This window comes from Accipiter gentilis, chromosome Z (genome assembly GCF_929443795.1).
Source record: "Accipiter gentilis chromosome Z, bAccGen1.1, whole genome shotgun sequence".
Classification (NCBI taxonomy): Eukaryota; Metazoa; Chordata; class Aves; order Accipitriformes; family Accipitridae; genus Astur; species Astur gentilis.
This window is the reverse complement of record NC_064919.1, coordinates 61,670,030-61,691,332: the sequence shown is the minus strand read 5'-3', so window position 1 is coordinate 61,691,332 and position 21,303 is coordinate 61,670,030. Positions and strand designations below refer to the sequence as shown.

General features: G+C 42.1%; 1 protein-coding gene across 4 annotated transcripts; it reads right to left on the bottom strand.

Annotated features, from left to right (window-relative positions):
- Positions 1 to 5,737: 5,737 nt before the first annotated feature.
- Positions 5,738 to 21,081, bottom strand: F2R (coagulation factor II thrombin receptor). 4 transcript variants are annotated; one of them, XM_049795294.1, is made up of 3 exons: positions 20,989 to 21,081; positions 13,575 to 13,930; positions 5,738 to 10,926 (listed from the first exon to the last, which is right to left on the bottom strand). In XM_049795294.1, exons 1-3 carry the CDS (start codon positions 21,074 to 21,076, stop codon positions 10,879 to 10,881), a joined length of 492 nt encoding a protein of 163 aa, XP_049651251.1. In that variant the 5' UTR covers positions 21,077 to 21,081; the 3' UTR covers positions 5,738 to 10,878. The 4 variants fall into 4 exon arrangements, 2 of the variants coding, with proteins under 2 accessions (XP_049651251.1, XP_049651250.1); XR_007505086.1 differs by lacking the exons at positions 5,738 to 10,926; positions 20,989 to 21,081 and adding exons at positions 14,049 to 14,741; positions 19,635 to 20,810 and having other exon boundaries at positions 13,795 to 13,930; XM_049795293.1 differs by having other exon boundaries at positions 5,739 to 13,930.
- Between the last annotated feature and the right edge of the window lie 222 nt (positions 21,082 to 21,303).

The window sequence follows — 21,303 nt, the reverse complement described above, 5'->3', positions numbered from 1 at the left end:
CTCTAAGGAACTGAGGCTTACAGACTAAGTGGCACACATTGTAACAATTAATTGCTTTCAAAGCGCTTGAAAAGGGTATTTTATTGTGTTTAAATTGGAAGACAGTTATCTCAAAGTGCTTCACAAACTAAAAATGCTATCTTTCAGATAATTCAGGAAAACATTGCATTACTGAATTCTGATATACGACATGATAAAAATTGTGACAAAATATTTTGGGGGATTAAATGGATCTCACTTCATCATGTGCTTTACTAGAGTGACTAGTTATGACTAGAACTGTTCTTTTTAAAAAAAAAAAAAAGACAGACTTTTGAATTTGGCTGGGAAACATAAGCCTGAATATGATACTTAGAGAACAAAAAAAGGAAAAGCATGAACAGTAGCTCCAGTTTATGCATCCAGGCCCTGAAGAGTCTGTTCTCCTCCCAGAAGTTCAAAGGGACAGATCTCTGTCTTTCAGCTTTTTTTTTTTTAATGCAGTTGATTTAATGCTTGTGAAATGTTAAATCCAAACATAAAGATTAAGATATTTTAATTAAAGATACACTACAAGTTTTCCCACCATTTTTTTTCCCACCAGTATTTTTAAGCCTGTGATGTGTTCAGTCTGATTAGTGTAGTGGCCACTGGAAGTAGCTGTCTTGTAAGAAGAAGCTACAATACAGTTAGAGTGGTAGAAATGTCTTAGTCCCAATGATAATATTCACTGTTGTTACAGCAAGTAGAATGGCAAGACAGAGAAATTAAATAACTATTTTTTTCTGGTAGACAAGTGTCATAGCATGGTTTGGTTCCTCTGTTCAATCACTGACATCAAACACAAAGGCTGTTGCAAACTACTGTCTATTGGCTTTCTTTTAAGGCAGATGAATTAAGAAAATCTGTGGACCTGATGGTTAATTTGGGTCTGGGTCTTGCTACAGCCATATTTCCCACGCTGATGCCTGTACATCAGAAACTTAGTTAGGCTGCAGAGCTGCTTATCAAAAGTACTGTCTATACTGAACCAGTTCTCCCTCCACTGAGCTTCCAAGCCCCAATTAGCATCATCTCCAGAATAGAATGAAGAGGACCAAAAGCTGGTTATCAGTCAGCTATGTAATGCTGTTGCAAAAAAAAAAAAAAAAAAAAAAAAAAAAAAAAAGACAAACACCAGACTAGGTGTAGCAAGAAGAGCAGAAGAGCACAAAGTGGAAAATGAACCACATCAATATATTCAGCATCAGCAAAGCCTCAGCTGGAGTGTGGTGCCAGCACCGTGTTTCAGGAAAGATGGACAGAACAAAGAGAGCAGTAGAAATTTTCAAATACATAAAAGATAATTGGGGATTGGGGGGCGGGGCAGGGAAGAAGAAGAAACCAAATAAACAGGCCAGCATCAGATGCTGAGGGAGGTTGTGGAGTCTCCATCACTGAAGGTTTCTGGAAATAGGTTATACAAGCATCAGTGAGGACTGATGTAGGGACAGCCGATCCTGCCTTGTGGCAAGCCAATAGACAAATGCTTTCCTGAAAAGCCTTCCTTCTATCCTGTTTTTAGTGATTCTAGCACATGAACATTACTGTTCCTCTACACTCTGTAATTGCTGAGATGGGCATATTGCCATGAGATCCCAGAACAGTCTTTGCAAGCCTCATCTGACCCCTAACTTTGCTCCTCTGTACTTATTGCCATAAAGACTACAGAAATGGAATAGCTGAATGTATCTCTCACCTATAGCAGGACTGAGTGACTCCTGACCCTGCTCAAAGCACATATCTAGCTATGGATCCATTTATTGTCTTGTAAGCAATTGGACATTTCTGAAACAGCTGGGCTCTAGAACCAGGAATCAACTGGGTAGAACTGGTGTGACTAAGCATTTATCAGAGGAAAAGGTTTTCATGGCTATTAACTTTGTTGTGTTACTATACATGTCAGTGATAGATTTTCTGACTCATTAGGGCAACTGCCATTACACAATAGTCTGAGTAAGCCACTTATTTTTTTCTGGGTAACAATACTGTTAGATGAGTTCATTGATATTTGGCTAGATGATAAAATAAGGACAGAATTGTGAATGTGGACTTGCTCCTATGGCATTTGAAGGCAGGAGGGTTTCTTATGAAATGGTGCTCCTGTGTGCCTCCTGAGCACATGGTGAAAGAGGAGAGAACAGGAGTCCTCATACCCAGTGTATGGTGAGTGTCAAAGAGAGGCTTCTCTTTTGGACAGGAGCCCTAAGCGGTGTCCTCTTTAGTTGAGGCATCTTGGTTGCTTCCAGAAACTTCAGTGGGAATGGGCTAAATAATTAAATGTCTCCTATCAGCAGAGGCACGCTTGCTTTTTTTCCTTTCACCATGACTATGGAGGGACTTCAAGATGTGTGCAGAGACTTGGGGAGAGGCCTCCCAGGATCTGTGCATTTAAGTAGGAGGAGAGTCTATTTGTGATATCAGTTGAGAAACCTGCAAGAGTTGCCCTTTAGCACATGGTTAAAAGCAGAGCACACCTTCAGCAGGTAAAAGGCTCTGCAGACCTACCCAAGACTGGGGAAAAGAACCAAGACTGGGGAAAAGAAGGGGAAATCCCTTGAGTGCAACAGGGAAAGGATAGCAGTCTCATGGTTATTAATGATTACCATATCCTCGGTTTAGATCAAAAGAGAAATTTATTTTATGAACTGGTAGAGAATGTTTCTCTACGATCAACTTTTCCCAGGCCTGCTTATTTGTGGAGTCATAATACAGTGGCAAGAAGCACAGCAAGAATAACATGTGGAAGGAAGTAATCTGCAAAACAGCTTAGTGTTTGGACAGTTATGAAATCATGCTTTCTACCTGGCAGTGAATTTATAGTAGCTATTACACAGTGAGCATTTCTGACACACTTGGCAATGCTGGTCTGTCTTGTGCTGGATCTCACTGAAATTGCGGGGTGTAACAACTTGCCTTTAATTAAAGAAACAGTTATACTTGATAGAACTGGCTGCTACACCCTACATACAAGCCCATGATACCAAAACCAAGATATTGGTGTGACTCCAACAGAAACCTCGTCAATGAAGCCTAGAAAGCTTTTCTGAACACTGACTACACAGCAGGGCTGTGAGTAGAGAAAGAGAGCCCAGCTGTTCTTTAGGTAATACCTTCAATCTTTTTGCAATTAAAATTTTTAGTGCAATGAACAGAATTGCCACAGTAAACATCCAACTTCATCATTTGTACCTTTCCAGATGGACTGCTTACAGCACTCAATAGGGTTGTAGAATAAGCAGCAAATGTACTATATGCTGAAAGTCGGTTATAAAACCAGGGCTGTGATAACAAGGTGCCCTGGTCATAGTGCAAATCAAGCTGTCCTTACTATGCTCCAGTCAAAACATGTTGGAATTATAGTAGGTTCTTGTCCAATACAACAAGCAAGAGTAAAAAACTCTAAGCAAATTCTTACACTAAGGACAGCAATGCTATTTGTCCCTACTTTTGTCCCAAAGCATTTGTTTGATGAGTTTAAGTAGCTACCACCACCTGCAAGGCCCCTCACATATGATATTTCAACTTTGTTTATGAAAGTATCTCCAGATGTTATTCCATGTGGTACTTGTTCCCAGTGAACTATATTGGAAGATCATCCTTAAAATTTCTTCCTTTTGTTGCGTGCAGTCTCATTGCTGCAGAATGTAACTCGTGGGTTGCTAGAGAAGCCCTGGTTTTAGTCTGTGGGGCTGCATGTCTCTATCAGCGTCATTATGAAAAGTGATCGACTCTAGTTGTGGCTCACAAAACATGTGGTTTCTATATTTGAGAAAGGAATACAGGAAATGCCTGTTTGATAGTGCTGCTGTCACAGTTACAGCAATGGATTAAAATAAAACTCTGATAAGTGACTAATATATACACATATAGAAGGTGGGCATGGGGCTGTCAGGGTGGCTCCCCATCTTGCATACACTCCAGAGTGGCTGCACTTTGGGCATCAGCAGCATTTGATAAGATTGCTCTGTAACCCCACGTGCCTGCAGGTCCCAAGCCAGCAGAGAGGGTGAAGCCACCCCAAGGGTGATGCCACCCCTATCACCATGGTCCCACCCTCCTCACATAGTTCCTTCCTCCTCCTCTCCCATTGTAAGGTCTGATGCAGGTTGTTCCTGTTAGGAGAGGAGTAAACTTGGGCTGTTTGTACACTGTCAGGGAGGAAGTCGAGATGCTGAAGGAAAGCTGGAGGCAGGTAGGCTTTTTTCTTTGGCACTGTAACCAAGAGATGTTATTCCTCAGTAAAAGGGAAGTCCTAAATTAGCCTATCCAAGGTCACTCACATAGGCAAACCTGCACGATTTTAAGCAGGAGAAGCTCATTTGCTGTCTCATTAAGCTAAGTCCTCTTTCCTCTCACCAGAGGCGGCTAAATCTTAACGAAGTCTTGTAAAACACTGGAGCTGTGCCTGGTTTCTGGCACAGGCAAGGCTGGCACCTGCCTATTAATGGGGGCAGCAAAAATCCTTGCCCTGCATACGCCAGAGGAAGCCCAGGCTCTGCCTGGCCCAAGCACCTCAGGCATGGCTGTCCCTGTGCGTGGGGCCAGAGGCTGCGCTGAGCCCCAGAAAAACGTGAGGCACAGGCTTGCTTGCTGCGCACCCCAGAGCTTTTACGCTGCTGCATGCGAGAGCCCAGGCTGCAGCAGAGAGCTTCAGCCATGGGGATGGAGGAAGGTGGAGGCTGCCTTCATCCTGCCTACCCCTCCCCTTCCTCCTCAGTTTGGGTGTGGGGCTGTGCTCATGAGAGTTGGGCAGGTGGGTGATTGAAGGGCTGGGACAGCCGAACCGCAGCTGCAGAGGCACCCGCTGCCACCCAAGCTGTCCCCAGGGACCTGAAGGCTGCTTGTCCCCAGCGTGAGCTTGGGGAGGTGATGCTGGGCCGGGTACACGAAGCTCTCAACGTAGCTGCAAATTGGCTGCCTGCTCTGCTGAGAAGCATCTCGCTAGTTTTGCAAGAATAGCCTGGCCTTTCTTTAACGGTTTTGAAAATCATGACAATTAAAGAAAATTTAAGATACCATTTAAATTCCAGTATCACTGAACAGCCACTACAGGTACCTCTCTCCCTTGAGCACCTGGCTAAGCATGCAAAAGTTAAATGGAAGACACTGTTAGTACCTTTGTTGAGTTTCCTGTATATTCATAAGGGAATTGTAACCCTCATCTCTAGGCAATGCTTCTACAGACCTCAGTTTTACCTCCAGTCAAAAAATAGCACCGAACGGAGAAGTGGCTTCTCCTTGATGCTGCTCTTTGCTCAGTTTGGTTTTACATGCTAGTCCTGAAGGAGGCGGTGAGGTGAGGAAAGAAGAAAAACCCCATCTTGTTTCATTAGAGTACAAACAGGAGATACTCTGATCAAGCAAAGATAAAATATTTTGCTCAAAATAGCAATAGCTCTTGATGACTGATTTTCAAGTTAGGAAATATTTTCACTGCTTTAGCAGAACATGTCAGTAGTTGGATAGAGTCTGCTGCGCTACTGATCTTAGTTTAGAAACTAAGATAAGAAAATACAAACCTGACAAACTACCCAGAACGGTTTAAAGTACCCCCAAAATTGTCTTTTTTCTCCCACCACAATGTATCCATTGGGCTAATGAAAAATAATATTCCTTTAGACAAGCCTGTCTCTTAAACAGCCTTAACATTTTAAATGTAATTTTGAAAGAATTTTCATTAATAAAACTCAGTATCTTTGATGCAGAGATATAAAAAGCTTAGAAATATTTTTATTTAACCATTTAATGAAAAATGTCCATGTAGTTCACAGCAAATTTACAAATATGTTTCAACTAGTGAGGGAAGTGCAGTAAGTCCCTCCTTTCAAAAATTTTTACTGAAGATAATATGCAAATAAAAATAGGAATAAAATGTCAAAGCAAAGTAAGAGATCTAAGCTGAATTTCAGAGCCTCTGTAAATGTAATTTTCAGTGGTAGGAGTAATATTTTCTTGGTCACCCCTAGCTTGAGTTTAAGTAATAGAAAGCAGAATCTTCAGCAGCATGTTCTTAATTTTCTTGGACATTAAAGCTGTGATAACTAACTAGATGTATTATATTCTTTGCTGGGTAGAATTGCATGTACCTCTTAGAGTCAGCAAAGGTGGAGACTAAAAAAAGTGTAAAAATAAATTGAAAGAAATTCTACAAGTGGCACTGATATACAGGTTTATTTCTTACGTGACCTATAGGAAAAGCATGCAAGAAAAATATTCTTGGAATTATTCTGAAGGTGGGAGATTTATTAGCACTTGAACAGGCTGATAAAACAACGTAAGAGTTTGGGTAACAACATTTTCTCCCTCCCTTTGTCTGTTCTTCCCCATCCAGGACTGAGTTCTCAGTACTATGTGCTTTAGGCATCTGTAAAGCTTTATCCACATACATCCTATGCAATTATTCCAGTTATGCTAGGTGACCTGATTTTTGAACTTAACAAATTTCTTGCATTTCATGGTTCCTGGAAAACATGTCAGATGTGAGTGGTACCACTTTACACAAGTCTGCTGCAGGCAAGAACACATCTTCTATTTGGCTTTGCAATAATATTGATGAGCAATGGAAGATTGGAATAGACAGTAAAAATTGTTCATTGTAAAAAAGAAAAGAGAAGAGGAAAATCACAAGAGTGACTGTATCAGAAAAGAAACATTTAAATCAGTGGGTTAAGTTGTAATGAGTAAAGACTAACTAGTTGACAGTAAAACCCGTGTGATTTGAAAGTAGATCCCCAAGGCACCTTGCTGTGAGGAGGACTGCGTGGGATATTGTCTTGGACAAGAAACACTCAGCATTTAGGGATGTTTCAGTAAACAGGACATTATAGTAGGAAGTGCCAGTGACGAAACGCACCCTCCAGAGCTGGACGCCTGTTTCTAATTAAGTGTCGTTCTGTGGGAAAGGAAGCAGACTCTTACAGCATGTGTTCAGCAGCATAACCTCCCATCAGGGGTACCACTGGCTTCTGTACCACCGTACCCCCTTCTAGCAGGTACACAGGGTCGAAGGGAGGCTCCACACCTGCTGGAACATAAACTGAGTGGATGGACTTCAGTGTCTGGCTGAAACAAAGATTTAAAAGGTTTGGTCTTAGGATCCTATCCTGCTTCCTGTATTGCTGATGGTGATTGCTCTTTCCTGTTTATAAGCCAAAAATCTGAATTATTTAAACATATATCTGAAAAAAAAAATAAAATAAGAGACCACTATAAGGAGCCAACAGTGATAAAATATTTATAATCTGGCTCTGAACATCTGTTCAGTTATTTTCCTTTTCTGTGTTCAGGCTTCTGAAGGAAGCAGCAGTGTCCTGCCTGCCATCTCTAGCTCAGTCGAAGGGAGCAACATGGCAAGCCAGCGTGAGAAGGAGGATGAGCTGGGAGAGCCCTGTACCCAGGCCCTGTGGCACTGCCTTCACCGCTGCCTGGGCAAATGCTGCCCCATACACGAGGATGAAAAAAACCACACATGAGAACTTCCCAAGGATTACTGTCTGTAGTATGTAATAGTGCAGCACAAAAATATCCCGAAGACCCCAAATTCCTAACACAAACCCCAAACCTGATCAAACAAAGGCAAGGAGAGTGATTTTCCCAGTCTTACTACAGAATGAAGATGGATTTGCTCAATTTCATTAATTTTTATTTTGGTGAGGGAACACCAAACCAGATTGTCACTGTAGGTTGTCTTCATCAACTCTGACCTTGATGGAGTTATGTTGCTGTTTGCTATGTATTTGAGCTTAGTGCCATGCTTTAAATGTCAGGCCTTGTTTTTTCTAGGAGAGAAGCTTGTTTGTGGTGCTACAGGCACCACTATTATAAGGCTGGTATAAGGCACAAAGGTAAGAGAAATTATTCCCCATAACTTTGCTGAACCTTTTTACAGGTTCTTTTTAAAATACTGTCATCCACTTTTCCAACACATTTTCAATACTTTTTCACCTTTCCAAATCCACATGTTTTTTTAGAGGGCTAATCAGTATTTCACAGTTCAGTGTGATGTTCAGATCTGGTTCCTTATGGTTTCCCCCCCAACAAGCCAAATTAACAACAGCCATACCTAGTTATTTTAATGCTCTCTAGTGTTGACTTGGATTATAGCATGTTATTTGTTCAGCTTCTCCAGCTGTATTAGCTATCACTATACCATTTCTATAGCACTTGCAAAATACAAAATGCCATGAAAAAGCACTTATGTGGGTTATTAATTTTAAATGTGAGAGGTTTCATTCATTTTAAATACGTGAGAGGTCTCATTAATTTTTTTATTTGCTCAGCATCTTGCAAGATCAAACTGTAATCAGATCAAAAAAGATGAAAATGATCAATAAAAAGGCCTTACCCAGGAATTGACTTAAATATTGCACCCGGCACACCAGGCCCTTCTCTTTCCTCCCCCAGCTCTTGGAGAGCTCCGGTGCAAAGCCATAGCTGGTGATTGACTAGCCAGCTTCTACAGTCTTTGCATTTCTGGATCCTGTCTCAAGTAGGGAGAGATCCAGTGGCCTGATCCAGTTTGCCTGATGCAAAACATTGTGAACCATGCTCACATTTCTGGCTAGGATTCAACTAAATAGGGAAACAGAGCTGACAGCCAGCAGACCATACTTTGTCTGCAGTCAGGCTGCAGGGAGCAGGCTGTAAGGCAGATGCATGCTTGGCATTAACTGATGAAATGCTTCCAGTGCGAACGCACCAATCCCTGCAAAATCCTTGCCATGCTAAATTATGCAAAGCTTCCCCTGTGAAATAAGTTATACCAATCACAGCTGCTATGTGAGGTATTTTGCCAACAGAAACCATGCTGATTACAAATCTTGCCCTTGCCAGTATTGCCTCAACATGAAGCTGGCATATCTGGAATATTAGCAAGCTTTCTCATGTATGTTTAGTGCCTGACACCTTCTCATCTCCAAATGTTGTTTGTTAGCTTGCTTCATACAGCAAATGATGCAGCTTAACCCTGACATTATGAAAAAAAAAAAACCCAAAATGAGGAGGAGATGGTACGGGTGAAACAGCAAGTAACATTAATGGGCTTCAATTCTTTTGGTCAGATTTTTACTGCTTCCCTTTCCCCTTGAAACAAATGGTTCATTTTCTTTCCCAGCTAGCAGCGCAAGGGTGCATCAAGCATGAAGAGATGGTTAGGTTTTCCTGTTAGCTTAAGCATTCAGTCTAAACTGCAGTACTCTTGTAGTTCAGTTTCCTCAAAAGCTTACCACGTTGTGCTTTGCTGTGTGGCTGTGCTCAGTAGTTATAACCTATTTTGCAGATGCTGTTTGTGCCTGAGGTTGGCTCCATAAACTGCTGCTGCTTGAGCCGGTCCTGCCCTTCTTCTTGCCATCAAATACAGCAGCAAAACAGAGACTCATAACTGTAGCATGTTCCAACTAACCAGTTGCACAGAAATGCCAAATTCAGAAAGAGCTGAGCTGCCACTGCCTTGGTATGAGACTCCTCCAGTCACATACCAGTTTGCTTCTTTTTGCAATCCAATTGAGCTGAAGCCTCAACAAAATATAAACAGAAAGCAGAGGTATGACACTAGGTGTGGGAGCTTAAAAGGAGGAATAACTTAATGCTTCATTTGCTATGAAAAGGTGACATTTGCTGTATGTTTTATGCTGTGTGGTAATTTCGTTAATCACCTCTCTGTATTTAGCAGGCTAGCAAGAAGCTTGCTAGAAGCACTTACAGAGCATCAATATAAATAGCATGCGTATGCATGTATCATTGAACGGTTTGGGTGGGAAGGGACCTTTGAAGGTCATCTAGTCCAACCCCCTGCAATGAAGGGACATCTTCAACTAGATCAGGTTGCTCAAAGCCCCATCCAACCTGACCATGAACACTTCCAGGGATGGGGCATCCACAACCTCCCTGGGCAACCTGCTCCAGTGTCTCACTACCCTCATCGTAAAAAAATTCTTCCTTATATCTGACCTAAACTTACCCTCTTTCTGATCAAAATCATTACTCCTTGTCCTGTCACTGCAGGCCCTGGTAAAAAGTCTCCGTCCTTCTCATAAACCCCCTTTAAGTATTGAAAAGTCATTATAAGGTCTCCCTGGAGCCTTCTCTTCTTCAGGCTGAACAACCCCAACTCTCTCAGCCTGTCCTCACAGGAGAGGTGTTCCATCCCTCTGATCACTTTTGTGGTCTGGCTCTGGACCTGCTCCAACAGGTCTATGTCTTTCCTGTGCTGAGGACCCCAGAGATGGACACACGCTGGTGTACTCCAGGTGGGGTCTCACCAGAGTGGAGTAGAGGGGCAGAATCAAGTCCCTCAACCTGCGGGCCATGCTTCTTTTGATGCAGCCCGGGATCTGGTTGGCTTTCTGGGCTGTAAGCACACATTGCTGCCATATGTCCAGCTTTTCATCCATCAGTACCCCCAAGTCCTTCTCTGCAGGGCTGCTCTCAATCCCTTCATCCCCCCAGCTGGTGTTGATACCAGGGGTTGCCCTGATCCAGGTGCAGGACCTTGTACTTGTCTTTTTGTTGAACTTCGTGAAGTTTGCATGGGCCCCCTCCTCAAGCCTGTCAAGTGTTGTGTTTTCAAACATGCTTAGGCAACCTAAAGATACTTTCCAAAGGCAACTTCAGCATTTTAGCTCATTACCAAGAAGTCAGGAAGTCTACTTAGGTTTGTCAGTCCTTTTTATTTAAAGGTTCTGTGGTGTAATTGCCTTTCCTCTTTTTTTTTTTTTCTCTTTTTTTTTCACTTGCGTGCAAGCCGGATCATCAGCAAACCCAACTTCAGCAGTGTGCGTGACAGAGCTGGGATACTGGTTTACAAACATGCATAAAATCTTTTTTAGTCATTCTTATTCAGGATCTTTGTTGATGCTCTTAGCCATGAGGATAAACATCTGCATTCACCCCTCTCATTTTTTCACCCTATAAGGTAGGAAGAAGTTGCTCATTTGCAAATGTTCTTGAGCACACAGAGGTTACAAGTGAAACCACACAAGCACAGAGCAAGACGACATAAATAATCACTATGATTGCCGTGCTGTTTTCCACGTACATTTCCTTCCACCCTAGCATGTAAAACTGCCCCTTGCAAAGCAGACTAGACAGTCCCTTTTGGATACCTAAACCCCCCCCACTTTCATGAAACAAAACATTGTGACATTGAAACAAATTCCAACCATGTAATAGATCCAAAGAGCAGTCCCCCAGCCTGTAACTACATAAAGCACAGAGGTAATTTCTTCTGCCAGCAAGAAGTGGATGTTGTTCGTAAGTCTTAAGATGCATTTGGGTTTTGCTGAATACCAAAACTACCCCTAATATGATATTAAAGAAAATGAGAATGTAACTGAGTATGTCTCTTAAACATTTGTGGGGGTTTAGCCTTTCTAACTCCATATACATGTATTTTTAGTGCTCATGTACTTAGAAATCAGCAAATACTTGAGTACAAAAATATAGAGAGACCGTGGTAATACAATACTTAATTATACTTAGGTCCATCAAGGAACAGACACAAATTGACAAGAGATCATGGTTAGAAAGAAGTTTCTCACTGTCACACTGTACTGCAAAAACATGAGCTTTCTCATCCTTTGTGCTGGACTGAAGACATCTTTTATCCATTGCTGTACTTCTTGGCAGATTCCTATGGCAAATCCTACATTAACTAAATCCCTAATTTCCATTTTTGTGTACAGTCCTATTACCTACACGATTGTTTCTAAAACTGAGTTCCTGTTATTCAGCTTTAGCATCCCTTGTAGTAAAAGAATGCTACACAGAATGAAGTTGGCTATTGGGCTTTTTACCACAGCAATTTTAGTAGATGTGAACACAATGTAAAACATAAAAACCATCCAGACTTGGCAGAGATAAAGGATATTTCCAAGTCCTAAACACGTGCATGATGATTAATCACATACACAAAAGCACACATTTGCAAACTCCGTAACAAGATGATGAATACGGCTTTTTCAGTATATTTGCTGGAGAGCCATTCAACATTGATTTATTGTGAAATAAAATTTCACAATTTTTTGTGAAATCAATCATGAAAAATACTGCATTCTTAACCAAGATGCCTAGTGTACACTAATGGTAGAAACACCAAAGGAAAAGCTAGTTCTAGCTGCTGACACATTGCACCAATCAATAGCTGTATTTCAGTTGCTTACATTCCCAAAACCATACACTCTGTTTTGAAGTGGAATATATAAAAATGTAAAATAAAGTTTCAGTGTCCAAGATGCAAAATAATGCTGAGAAAATGAAGTTTACACACAATTCCAGAAATAATGCCAATTAGGAAAAAAAAAAAAAGCCTGGAAAGATATTTTCACTTTCCTTAGGAAGTACTGGATAGATGGAATGGTTCCATAAGTAAGAATTTAATCAACCTGATGCAGTTCAAAATCTTAAAATGGAATTTCGTAGAACCCCTGCAATAAACTGAACTAACAATGCAAAGGATTTGTCTGAAAAAAAGGAGTTTATTTGAAAAACACTCAACAACTATTATTAAGAAATTAGTTTTCCCCTCTACATTAACCTATCTACATATACTGTACATATACATATACAGTTATTTGAATCGTGCATTACTATAATGAATCCATAGAACTATGTACTGTACAACAAGTTGGTTTAAGGTTTTGCATTTCTTGGATATAATACAGGGGTTTTTTTGTCTGAAATGGTCTAAGAATTAAGCATGTGTAAGACACGTTATCTCAATGCATTGCTAGTAATTTCCTGTAGACACTGTTGTTCACATTAGTAGAGCATGTAGCCCTTCTACTTGTAGTAGACATTGACTGGCCACTACTGTTACTACTGTTAAGATCTAAAGCCTTTTTACAGTTGAAGAGACTGAAAAATTGTCTCTGATACTGAGAAGAAGCATAGTAGTAAATAAAAGGGTCAATGCAACAGCTAATGCTGCTGATACAAACACAGAGTAGATAGGCAAAGTAGAGATACTCTAAGCTGTTATCATAAGAAAAATGGATATAATGAATTAATAGAAGGACATTTGTTGGTCCAAAGCAAATAACAAAAACAGAAAAAACAGCCACACACAAGAGCAAGGCACGTGTCTTCTTATTTTGTTTTGCAACAATGGTAGAAGAACTAAGACATCGAATGATACACACGTAACAGACAGTAGAAATTATAAATGGCACTACAAAAAACACAGAAGAGAAGATGGAGAAGAAGTGGAGGTAATAGCCGTGAAGTTCAGATTCTCTTAGCACATCGTGACAAGTAGTTATATTTAACTTGGGTATTTCCATTGTTTGCTCTCTGATGAGAAAAGGTATAACACCAATTATTGCTACAAGCCATATGATGAAACAAATCAGCGAGGCACGTGTTAATGTACGCCACCCAAGAGACTGCATGGGATACACCACCGCTAAGAAGCGATCGAAGCTTATGCTCGTCATAAGCATTATTGAACAGTACATGTTACAGTAGAAGGCAGCAGTGATGAAACGGCACATTTGAGGTCCAAAAACCCAGTTGTTTCCAGAAAAGTGATAAGCAATCTTAAAAGGAAGCACACTTACAAACAGGACATCTGCAAGTGCCAAATTCAGCATGTACACTACAGCTGGCTTTTCAATTTTCATTTTTTTCAGAAACACGAGAATCGCTGTAATGTTCAGAGGGAGACTCAGCACAAGCACTAAGGTGTAAACTGAAGGAACAAAACGTGTCAGCCACAGACTCGTGAGGTATCTTGCTGTCTGCACTGACACTGTTCGTTGTTCACGCAGGAACGATCCAGTCTGATTGGTGGCTCCGGATCCAACTTCCAAGTCATTTTCAGTATCACCTTCAAAAGGTATAGGGTCATCCTGGTGACTTATAAAAGAGAGTACAAAACTTCTGATCTGTGGTTTACTGCTGTTATGTGGGGAGGCTGAAAAATAATATAGTATTAAGATTAATAAGCAATATTTACATGCTATGAGAAAATAAAAACACCTTTCAAAAAGGAAAGCTAAGATCATATTAGCAACACAAAATAATGATAATACCTGATTCAAAGTACAGACTGCCTGAAGATGTTAGTTAGTCCAGCCGTTTTTATTTTAGTTCCTGTTACAAGTTTGGATAAGATGTCCTCCTTTGTCTCTTGTCTCGTAGCTTGGAAACTTTTTATGGTAGAGACTCTCTCTGTGCTTAAGAACCCAATCTCATCTATGTTCTCTTCAGGCTACTTTAACACAAATACAGCAGTAAATTTGCCACCCTTGAACTGCCTTTGCCAGACCCGTCATACGGTTTATAAGAAATGAGGTGCTGGGATAAATACTAGCATTCATACACAAAATTCCCATTAGAAGCACTCGTCACCAAAATAACAAAAAGTTACAAGTGCAATTAAAACATCAAGTTACTGAAATATTTCTGTGTGCTCTGGAGACATCTTCCTCAACCTGATGGCCCCCATCAAGACAGACAGCATAAGTCTGCATGCAGTTTTCAAGGTGGATGTGGATCAACCTTTGGCTTGTATCAGACAGATAGCCACAGATGGCACTGAAACACTTCTCCAGTTCTACTTATCCTACAACACAGCGTACATCACCGAGGACAGCATGCATGCCCTCGGGGCACTGCTGAAACCCGCCACTAGTGTTTCCTCTGCGGCAGGGTCTTCTGCAGCATGGTTCGGTGGCTGTGACTGAGAAGTGTCAGGACAGGGTATCTCTGCTTTTTGAATATAGCTGTAACAAGTTAGAAATTTAGCATTACAAAGTGTTGAATGTGTGGTATGCGTTTATTTATGTAAAAAAAACCCAACAAACAAAATTCCAAACAATCAAAAGAGCTACTTTAGACATTACTGCAGAAAAGTTGTTTGTATGGAGACCTATTTTGGAAGACTGTTGTTTTCAGCTTTGCCTCAATCTAGTTAGGTGTAGGATAATTAAAACATATTACGGGCAGACAGAAGTGAGAAAGTTACTACTATTTAAGTAACCATTCATCTGCTTAGCTGTGCAACTGATCTTTTGTTGAAACCTAGACAACTGAAATAAAAGTGAAGGTGTGCTAGCCTGAATCACTGAGCTGAAAGTATACAGGCATGATCCAGCCGTCTAAGATGCTACTCATTAGAAGCAATTACTTGTTCTACAGTAATTCAAACGATTTTTTTTTATGCTGATATGAACAAAAGCATCTGAAGCAGGCAGATGGCAAAGAGAGGAGTGGCTGCAGCTTTAAGCAGGCAGTTACCTCCCTTTGTGCACTGGCTGTGTGAGAAGGCCCCGGCCCAGCTTGAATTTTCTTGAAAATCAGACTTGAATGTGGGGAGACTTGAGGAGTGGTAGGGATATTTGGGGATTTTTTAAAGCTGCTGTGCTGTATGTATCATGCTGTGTCACAGCAGCATTCTAGGGGCAGACGGGACAGAAGAGGGGAAGTGTTTAAGATAATGGTTTTCGTATGCAAAGTGCCTAGATTGCCACCTCTGCAGGCCAGAAAAAAAGATGCTGGATGAGAATTTCAGCCTGGGAGCTTGTTGTAGACTGCAGTTAGGAACAATTTAGTACTTTTACTGAAACACAGATACACAGAAGTATGTGAGATTCAGTGTTTGTACAGAAGGGCACTAAACCAATCTATACAAGGGTCTATTCTGCCGCCTAAAAGAGAACAGTAACAAAAGGCAAAACTTTAGATCCTTAATCTTTAACCTCACTTTAAAAGTATAGTCCAAGCAGTTGGATGGCTCGAGGAGTCAGCTCTTAGTTCAGCAGTTCAGGTGCAGCACAAGTTATATTCAACACCTCTAACTTCAGCCTGTGGCTAACATCAAACGGACGATTTCTGGTACTTAATTATCATTGCAATAGAAATCTGTCACAACTGACTCCATCAGTATTCATCTCTTCTAGGAAGATTGTAGTTATACTTGAATGAAAAAAAACACTTATTTCCCATGCCCAGAGGCTTGTCTCCATGGTAAAGACATCAGTAAGAGTGATGAAAAATCTTGAACAGTACCTCTGGTATCTCCAGTACATACAAGTTTTATGAATTCAAGACTTTGAATGCTCTGAATACATATTGCTTCCACTGACATTTCTAAACCAGAAGACTTCTGAAACAGAAGACAATGATGCAAGGTCTACATGTCCTTTTTGCTTTCGCAACCACTGAAGAACAGTGTGGAGAACCAAATGAAGAGGTGACACAGTTTCATGTGAGGAAGGCATGCTTTTGGGGAACACAGATATAAATGGACTTGATGAGAAGGAGGGTAAACCTGTGTCTGCAGTCAGGAACTGTATTGCCAAGATGACCTTTCCATGACATGTTAACTGAGGTGCTTCCAGCAAGCACCTCTCTCATCCCAGTATCCTCAAACTTTGAAGGGCTTTGCCTGAGCTGCCTCACCTCAGCTAGCACTGCTGCAGTGCACTTTTTGAGGACTAGTGAGCAAACCAGCCAGAGCCACTGACCCTTAATGACTGAGGTTAAGTCACTTAGCGCGGAAGCCCTTGCTGGTAACCTGACCCATTTCTCATCAGTGACTCCTAATTTAGAACAGTATGAAAGTATGCTAAAAGAAAAAAACCCAATGATTGGGCCAATTACCTTTTATCAACTACTGACCTCTGTCTTAGCTACTGCTTATAGTTACCTGAACATTGGTAATAATTTTAATTATATCCTGAATTCTTGGAGCTAACTTATATACAACTTTCTTAGAGGAAAGGATTTGGAGTCTGAATTACTCCATTATCAAACTTTTCTAAAAGTAGAATCCTATTACAATAATTCAGGACAAAAAACATCTCATAAATTATTTTAGTTTAGTTAAAATTGTCTGGCATAATTCTTTAACTTGGTGAAAACTATGTGTTCTTTGTTTAAGCAAAGACTTTCCAAGCTGAGTTGAACTCAACCTTGATGCTGTTAATGACACCTCCATGCTGTGCCCTGTGCTCAGTCCATGTCTCCACCTTGAACTTAGATGACATGAGGTACTACCTGAAAGCCAGCTCTATGGAAAAATGCAATGAGACTTCAAACTTGCTATTTCTTTGCCACTTGATAATATAGAGAGTGGGAATTTAAACTTTCTTGATCAAATTCAATTTAATTTTAATTTAAAAGATTGATAGCTACATATCAGTTCTTTTCCTTTGCAAAGCTGCTTATATGTTTGTATGACACAGCATCTGTGTGTTATTGGAAAAAACAATAGTGCACTTCATGCTTTCTGAAACAGAAGGGAAGATGGTTACTACCCTGAGGTTCTGGATTCCTTTTGTGTCAGTGTTTATTTGAAAAAGCCAATGATCAGAGATTTATACACAGAAAGGAAGCGGATGAAATGATGTTACACTATTTCGAAAGTTCTAATGAATCTTGACAATAAGCATAAAGGTCAGTAATGGGAAACAGGCATTAACTATAAGATGGGACAGGACAAGATAGCCAATACAGTAGCTCTACAGAAAAGATTTTAAAACTAGTCTTACACAGCTACAGCTATACCAAAATCTGACAGATGTTCCTTTCTAGCTGTTTGAAAGCTGTAGATATCATTTGTCTAAAACATATTTCACTACAGCTTTAGTAATTTTTACCAATACAAATAATCTGTTAGGAAAACAGAAGTAAAGCTTGTATGATATTCATAAATGTTCAGTCATCCTATTTTTGCTAGGCTGTCATCTGATCCTTTTGGAAGAGGTCAAACCTGGCGGATTACTATTTTTATGACTAATAGTATTCTCATTGCTGAAATGACAGAGTTGACAGCTGTATCAAAGTATTTGTAAATTGTAAATAGGTATGAAAGAACAGGACTAAGAAACTAAGAACAAAGGAAGAGTGGGATAAAGCACTGAGGTTTTATCCTTGTGTTGTACAGTCAGAACACCGCATATATACATACAATACGCATACAATATTTTCTTTGCTTCCAATAAGGACTTGGAAGGGCAAAAATTACATTGAATCAGCATGATACTCAAATTGCCTGAAGTGTTCTTTTGCTGCCTGTGGTCTTTGCACTGATTCTCCAACAAGGACATAGAGAAATTATGTAGGAAGCTCAGTAAGTTCGGGGTTGTGCGATTTTAACAATCTACACTGTGCTGTTTTCCATCAAGTACTACATACTGCTGGTCTCACAATCAGCATATGCATATTCTGCTTAACCTGAAAGATACTGCTTTTTTTTTTTTTACACAGAGCTATTTTAAAATTTATGTCTACTTTCATATGCAAAGGACTACTGCCCATACTGTTCTGTGACAGGAGAAGTAGAGACCAAAAAATATTAACAGCTTCAACCAATCTTAAAAAGCACTCTGGAGCTCTAGAAGATTTCTAAGTATTTCTGTAGACCCATAAATCTGGATAACACGTTACAAACCAGCAGTGTTTGTGTCCCAAGGGGTATCTTTGTGAGGTGGAAAACAAAAGAATAGGCTCCTACTCAAGCCAATTAAATATGCTGCTGGACAACAATTAATACTGATTTCTGGGCATTACTGATGACAGCTGCACCCACACCGCTGGCTTATAACAAAACGTCGGTTTCTCTTATCTCCTCTTTGTATAATCTGCAGTGATAAGCGTCTAGAATCTAAATTACTTAGTGGCCCATAAATTAGGTACTCACAGGCAGAATGTGAAGTGCCTGCCAGACATGTTTATAAACAAGGTAAGACACAATCTTGTAGGACAGATGACAATTATTTTCTTTTCTAAAAACAAACACCTTGCTGTCTTTTAAAAATCTTCTTCAGCCCACATCTCTGCTTATACAGAACTCATTACTGTATTACACGAGTGATGTAGTAACAATTTGCACACATTTTCCTGAAGTATTGTTTTCTTGCAACCAGATGGCTGCTGCTTTTTGCTTTCCTTTCTCAATCTCTTTCCCCACGGGTGCTGTCTTCAAGCAACGACAACATCTCTCTGTCCAGCTATCAGTGTACCAATGCAGGAAAGTCTGGGCAGGTTCAGACCTCAGCCAGCCACCTCGGCGGCACCTGGTCGGCTAATCTGCAAGCACCTAGCACCAACCCACTGCCAAGCTATTGCTTTTTCACCTGCCCACAGGACCAGCACAGGCCAATAACATAGTAACTGTGGATATTGAAGGACCAAGGGAAAAGCAAAGGAGAAGCCTCAGGTGCAAGGGCAGAGCAGACCTGGGGATACAGCAGTGCATGGGTGATGGGAATTAAGTACATTGTGGTGGAAACAGGGAAGGCTATCCGGGGCAGTGGGGAAATGCTATTATTACAGTAGGAGCGAGCACAAGGAGAGCAGAAGACATGTTCAGATGGCCAGGCTTTATTAGTTCTACTGTGCATGAAGTAACTTGTTTTGAATTTTTATTTTCCTAGTGATGTAATACAGTAACTATTTCAATCATTATTTCCTATGGAAGCAGCAAATAAATACTGTAATTCAGAGTGCTCTTTAATGAATACTGTAATTGCAAAGGCAGGAAAACAAGTCTGAATGTTTCCATAAACTGGAACAATAGCACCCAACAGTACAATCTTTTTTTTCTAGCATTAACACGTATAATTTGTCTTTTACACACACACCCCTTTTTTTTTTAAATAAGGATAGCTTACTTAGAATTCCAATATGAACATGACTGTGATCTCTTCATTCCCACTTGTCCTTGTGCCTAAAAGTCGATTAGCCAAAATTATTTGTCCTCTCTGGTACTTCCCTCCCAGCGTAATTACAAGCACCAGCTCTGTCCCCCTTCAGCCTTCATTTTAGTAGTCACAGTATGACAGGCTCTGAAATTTCCCCTTAGCTGTTCCTCTAACCAGCCCTTTTCTGTATGTAGAGCTTGAGCTGAGACTTCCCAGCAGGCATCTCACGGGGGCTAAGTTATTTGTACAGCAGCACTACGATCACTGTGTGACTGAAAGAAACGTTAAACTGAATTTTACAGAAAAAAATGTTGCTGAACTCTAAATACATAAATCTGGCCCTTTGTACTGTTGTACCTGAAACTGGGAGGTTACATGCACGCATGTCTTCTCTTACATTCCTTCCTTCCTTCCTTCCCTCAGCATCTGTCTGCATTGTCAGACAAGCTCTGAGCTAGGCGGATCCACGGTCTCACCAGCTACAGCACTGATGTTGCTATTGGTGCTGTTTCTAGTTGAATAAGCATGAAGGTCATCTACTCGTGGTGGATATGCTGAACTATTTTGTGTCGGCAGATCTTCCAAATTTGCGCCACCTACCAATTCGGCTGGCATTCCACCTTCTGAAGTTGTTAATGAAAGGCAACGCCAGTTTTCTAAGGAAGCCCACCAGCACGTCCCGCCAGCCTGGTCGCTTCCTTCCACCCCAACTTGCTGTTGCCCGGCCGCCTCCTTAGCCACGGCAGAACAGTAAACCATTCTTCACCATCGCTAACCTCACCCGTGGCAGGGCATCTTTCTCAGATCTACGCAGTTCTGATCTATGACATTTCCTTCACTCGGGAAAACAGCTCTCAACAAGTATCCGTCTGACGTTGCTTTACCCAGGATAACCTTCTGGTTTAGCCTGTTCTCTTGCGGCTGCTATGAGAACAAGCCCAGAGCGGCGTTTCACAACGCCGAAGACAAACCCCACCCGAAGCTCCAATTAAACCTTCGAAGCGGGAGACCCTTGACCTGCCTACGCGCAGCCCCGGCGATGCTGCGCGCTAACGCGCATTTCGCTCCTGCCCCTCTGCCAGGGCGCACGGCTCCGGCCGCGCCGACAAGGCGAGCGGCGCCGCCGCCGCCCGCAGCTGGCCGGGCGGCCGGGCTCCTCGCTCGCCGCCCGCCGAGCCGAGCCGAGCCGGGCCGCCCGGCCGCCGCTCCCCAAGAGACCCCCGCCGGCGACGGGGGCGCCTCTCCCTCTCCCTCCGCCCCCGGCCCCTCCCGCCCCCCCCCCCCCCGGCAGCTCTCCCGCGCGGGGCGGGGGGCAGCGACTCACCGACGCGGGCCGCGGCGGCGGGCGGCGGGCGCGGGCAGCCGAGGACGGCCAGGGCGCAGAGCAGCGCGGGCAGCGCCCGCGGCCCCATGGCCACCGCGCCTGGCGGGGCCGGGGTTGGGGGTGGGGTTGGGGGGGAGCAACCTGCGCTCGGCCGGAGCAGAGGGACGCGAGCGCAGCCGAGGCGCGGCGGCCGGCAACCCGCCGGGAGGCTGGGGCCGGCGAAGGGCCGCCCCGGGGCCGCCGAGGCGTCCTCGGGAGGCGGGGGCGCCTTCCTGCCGCGCCGGCCCGGCGGAGGGGGGGGGGGGGTGCGGGGGC

Coding starts and splice junctions, on each gene's coding strand:
- F2R (XM_049795293.1), bottom strand. CDS start 21,076: ATGGGGCCGCGGGCGCTGCCCGCGCTGCTCTGCGCCCTGGCCGTCCTC. Junction 13,931..20,988: donor CGCCGCCGCGGCCCGCGTCG/GTGAGTCGCTGC, acceptor ATTATTTTTCAG/CCTCCCCACATAACAGCAGT.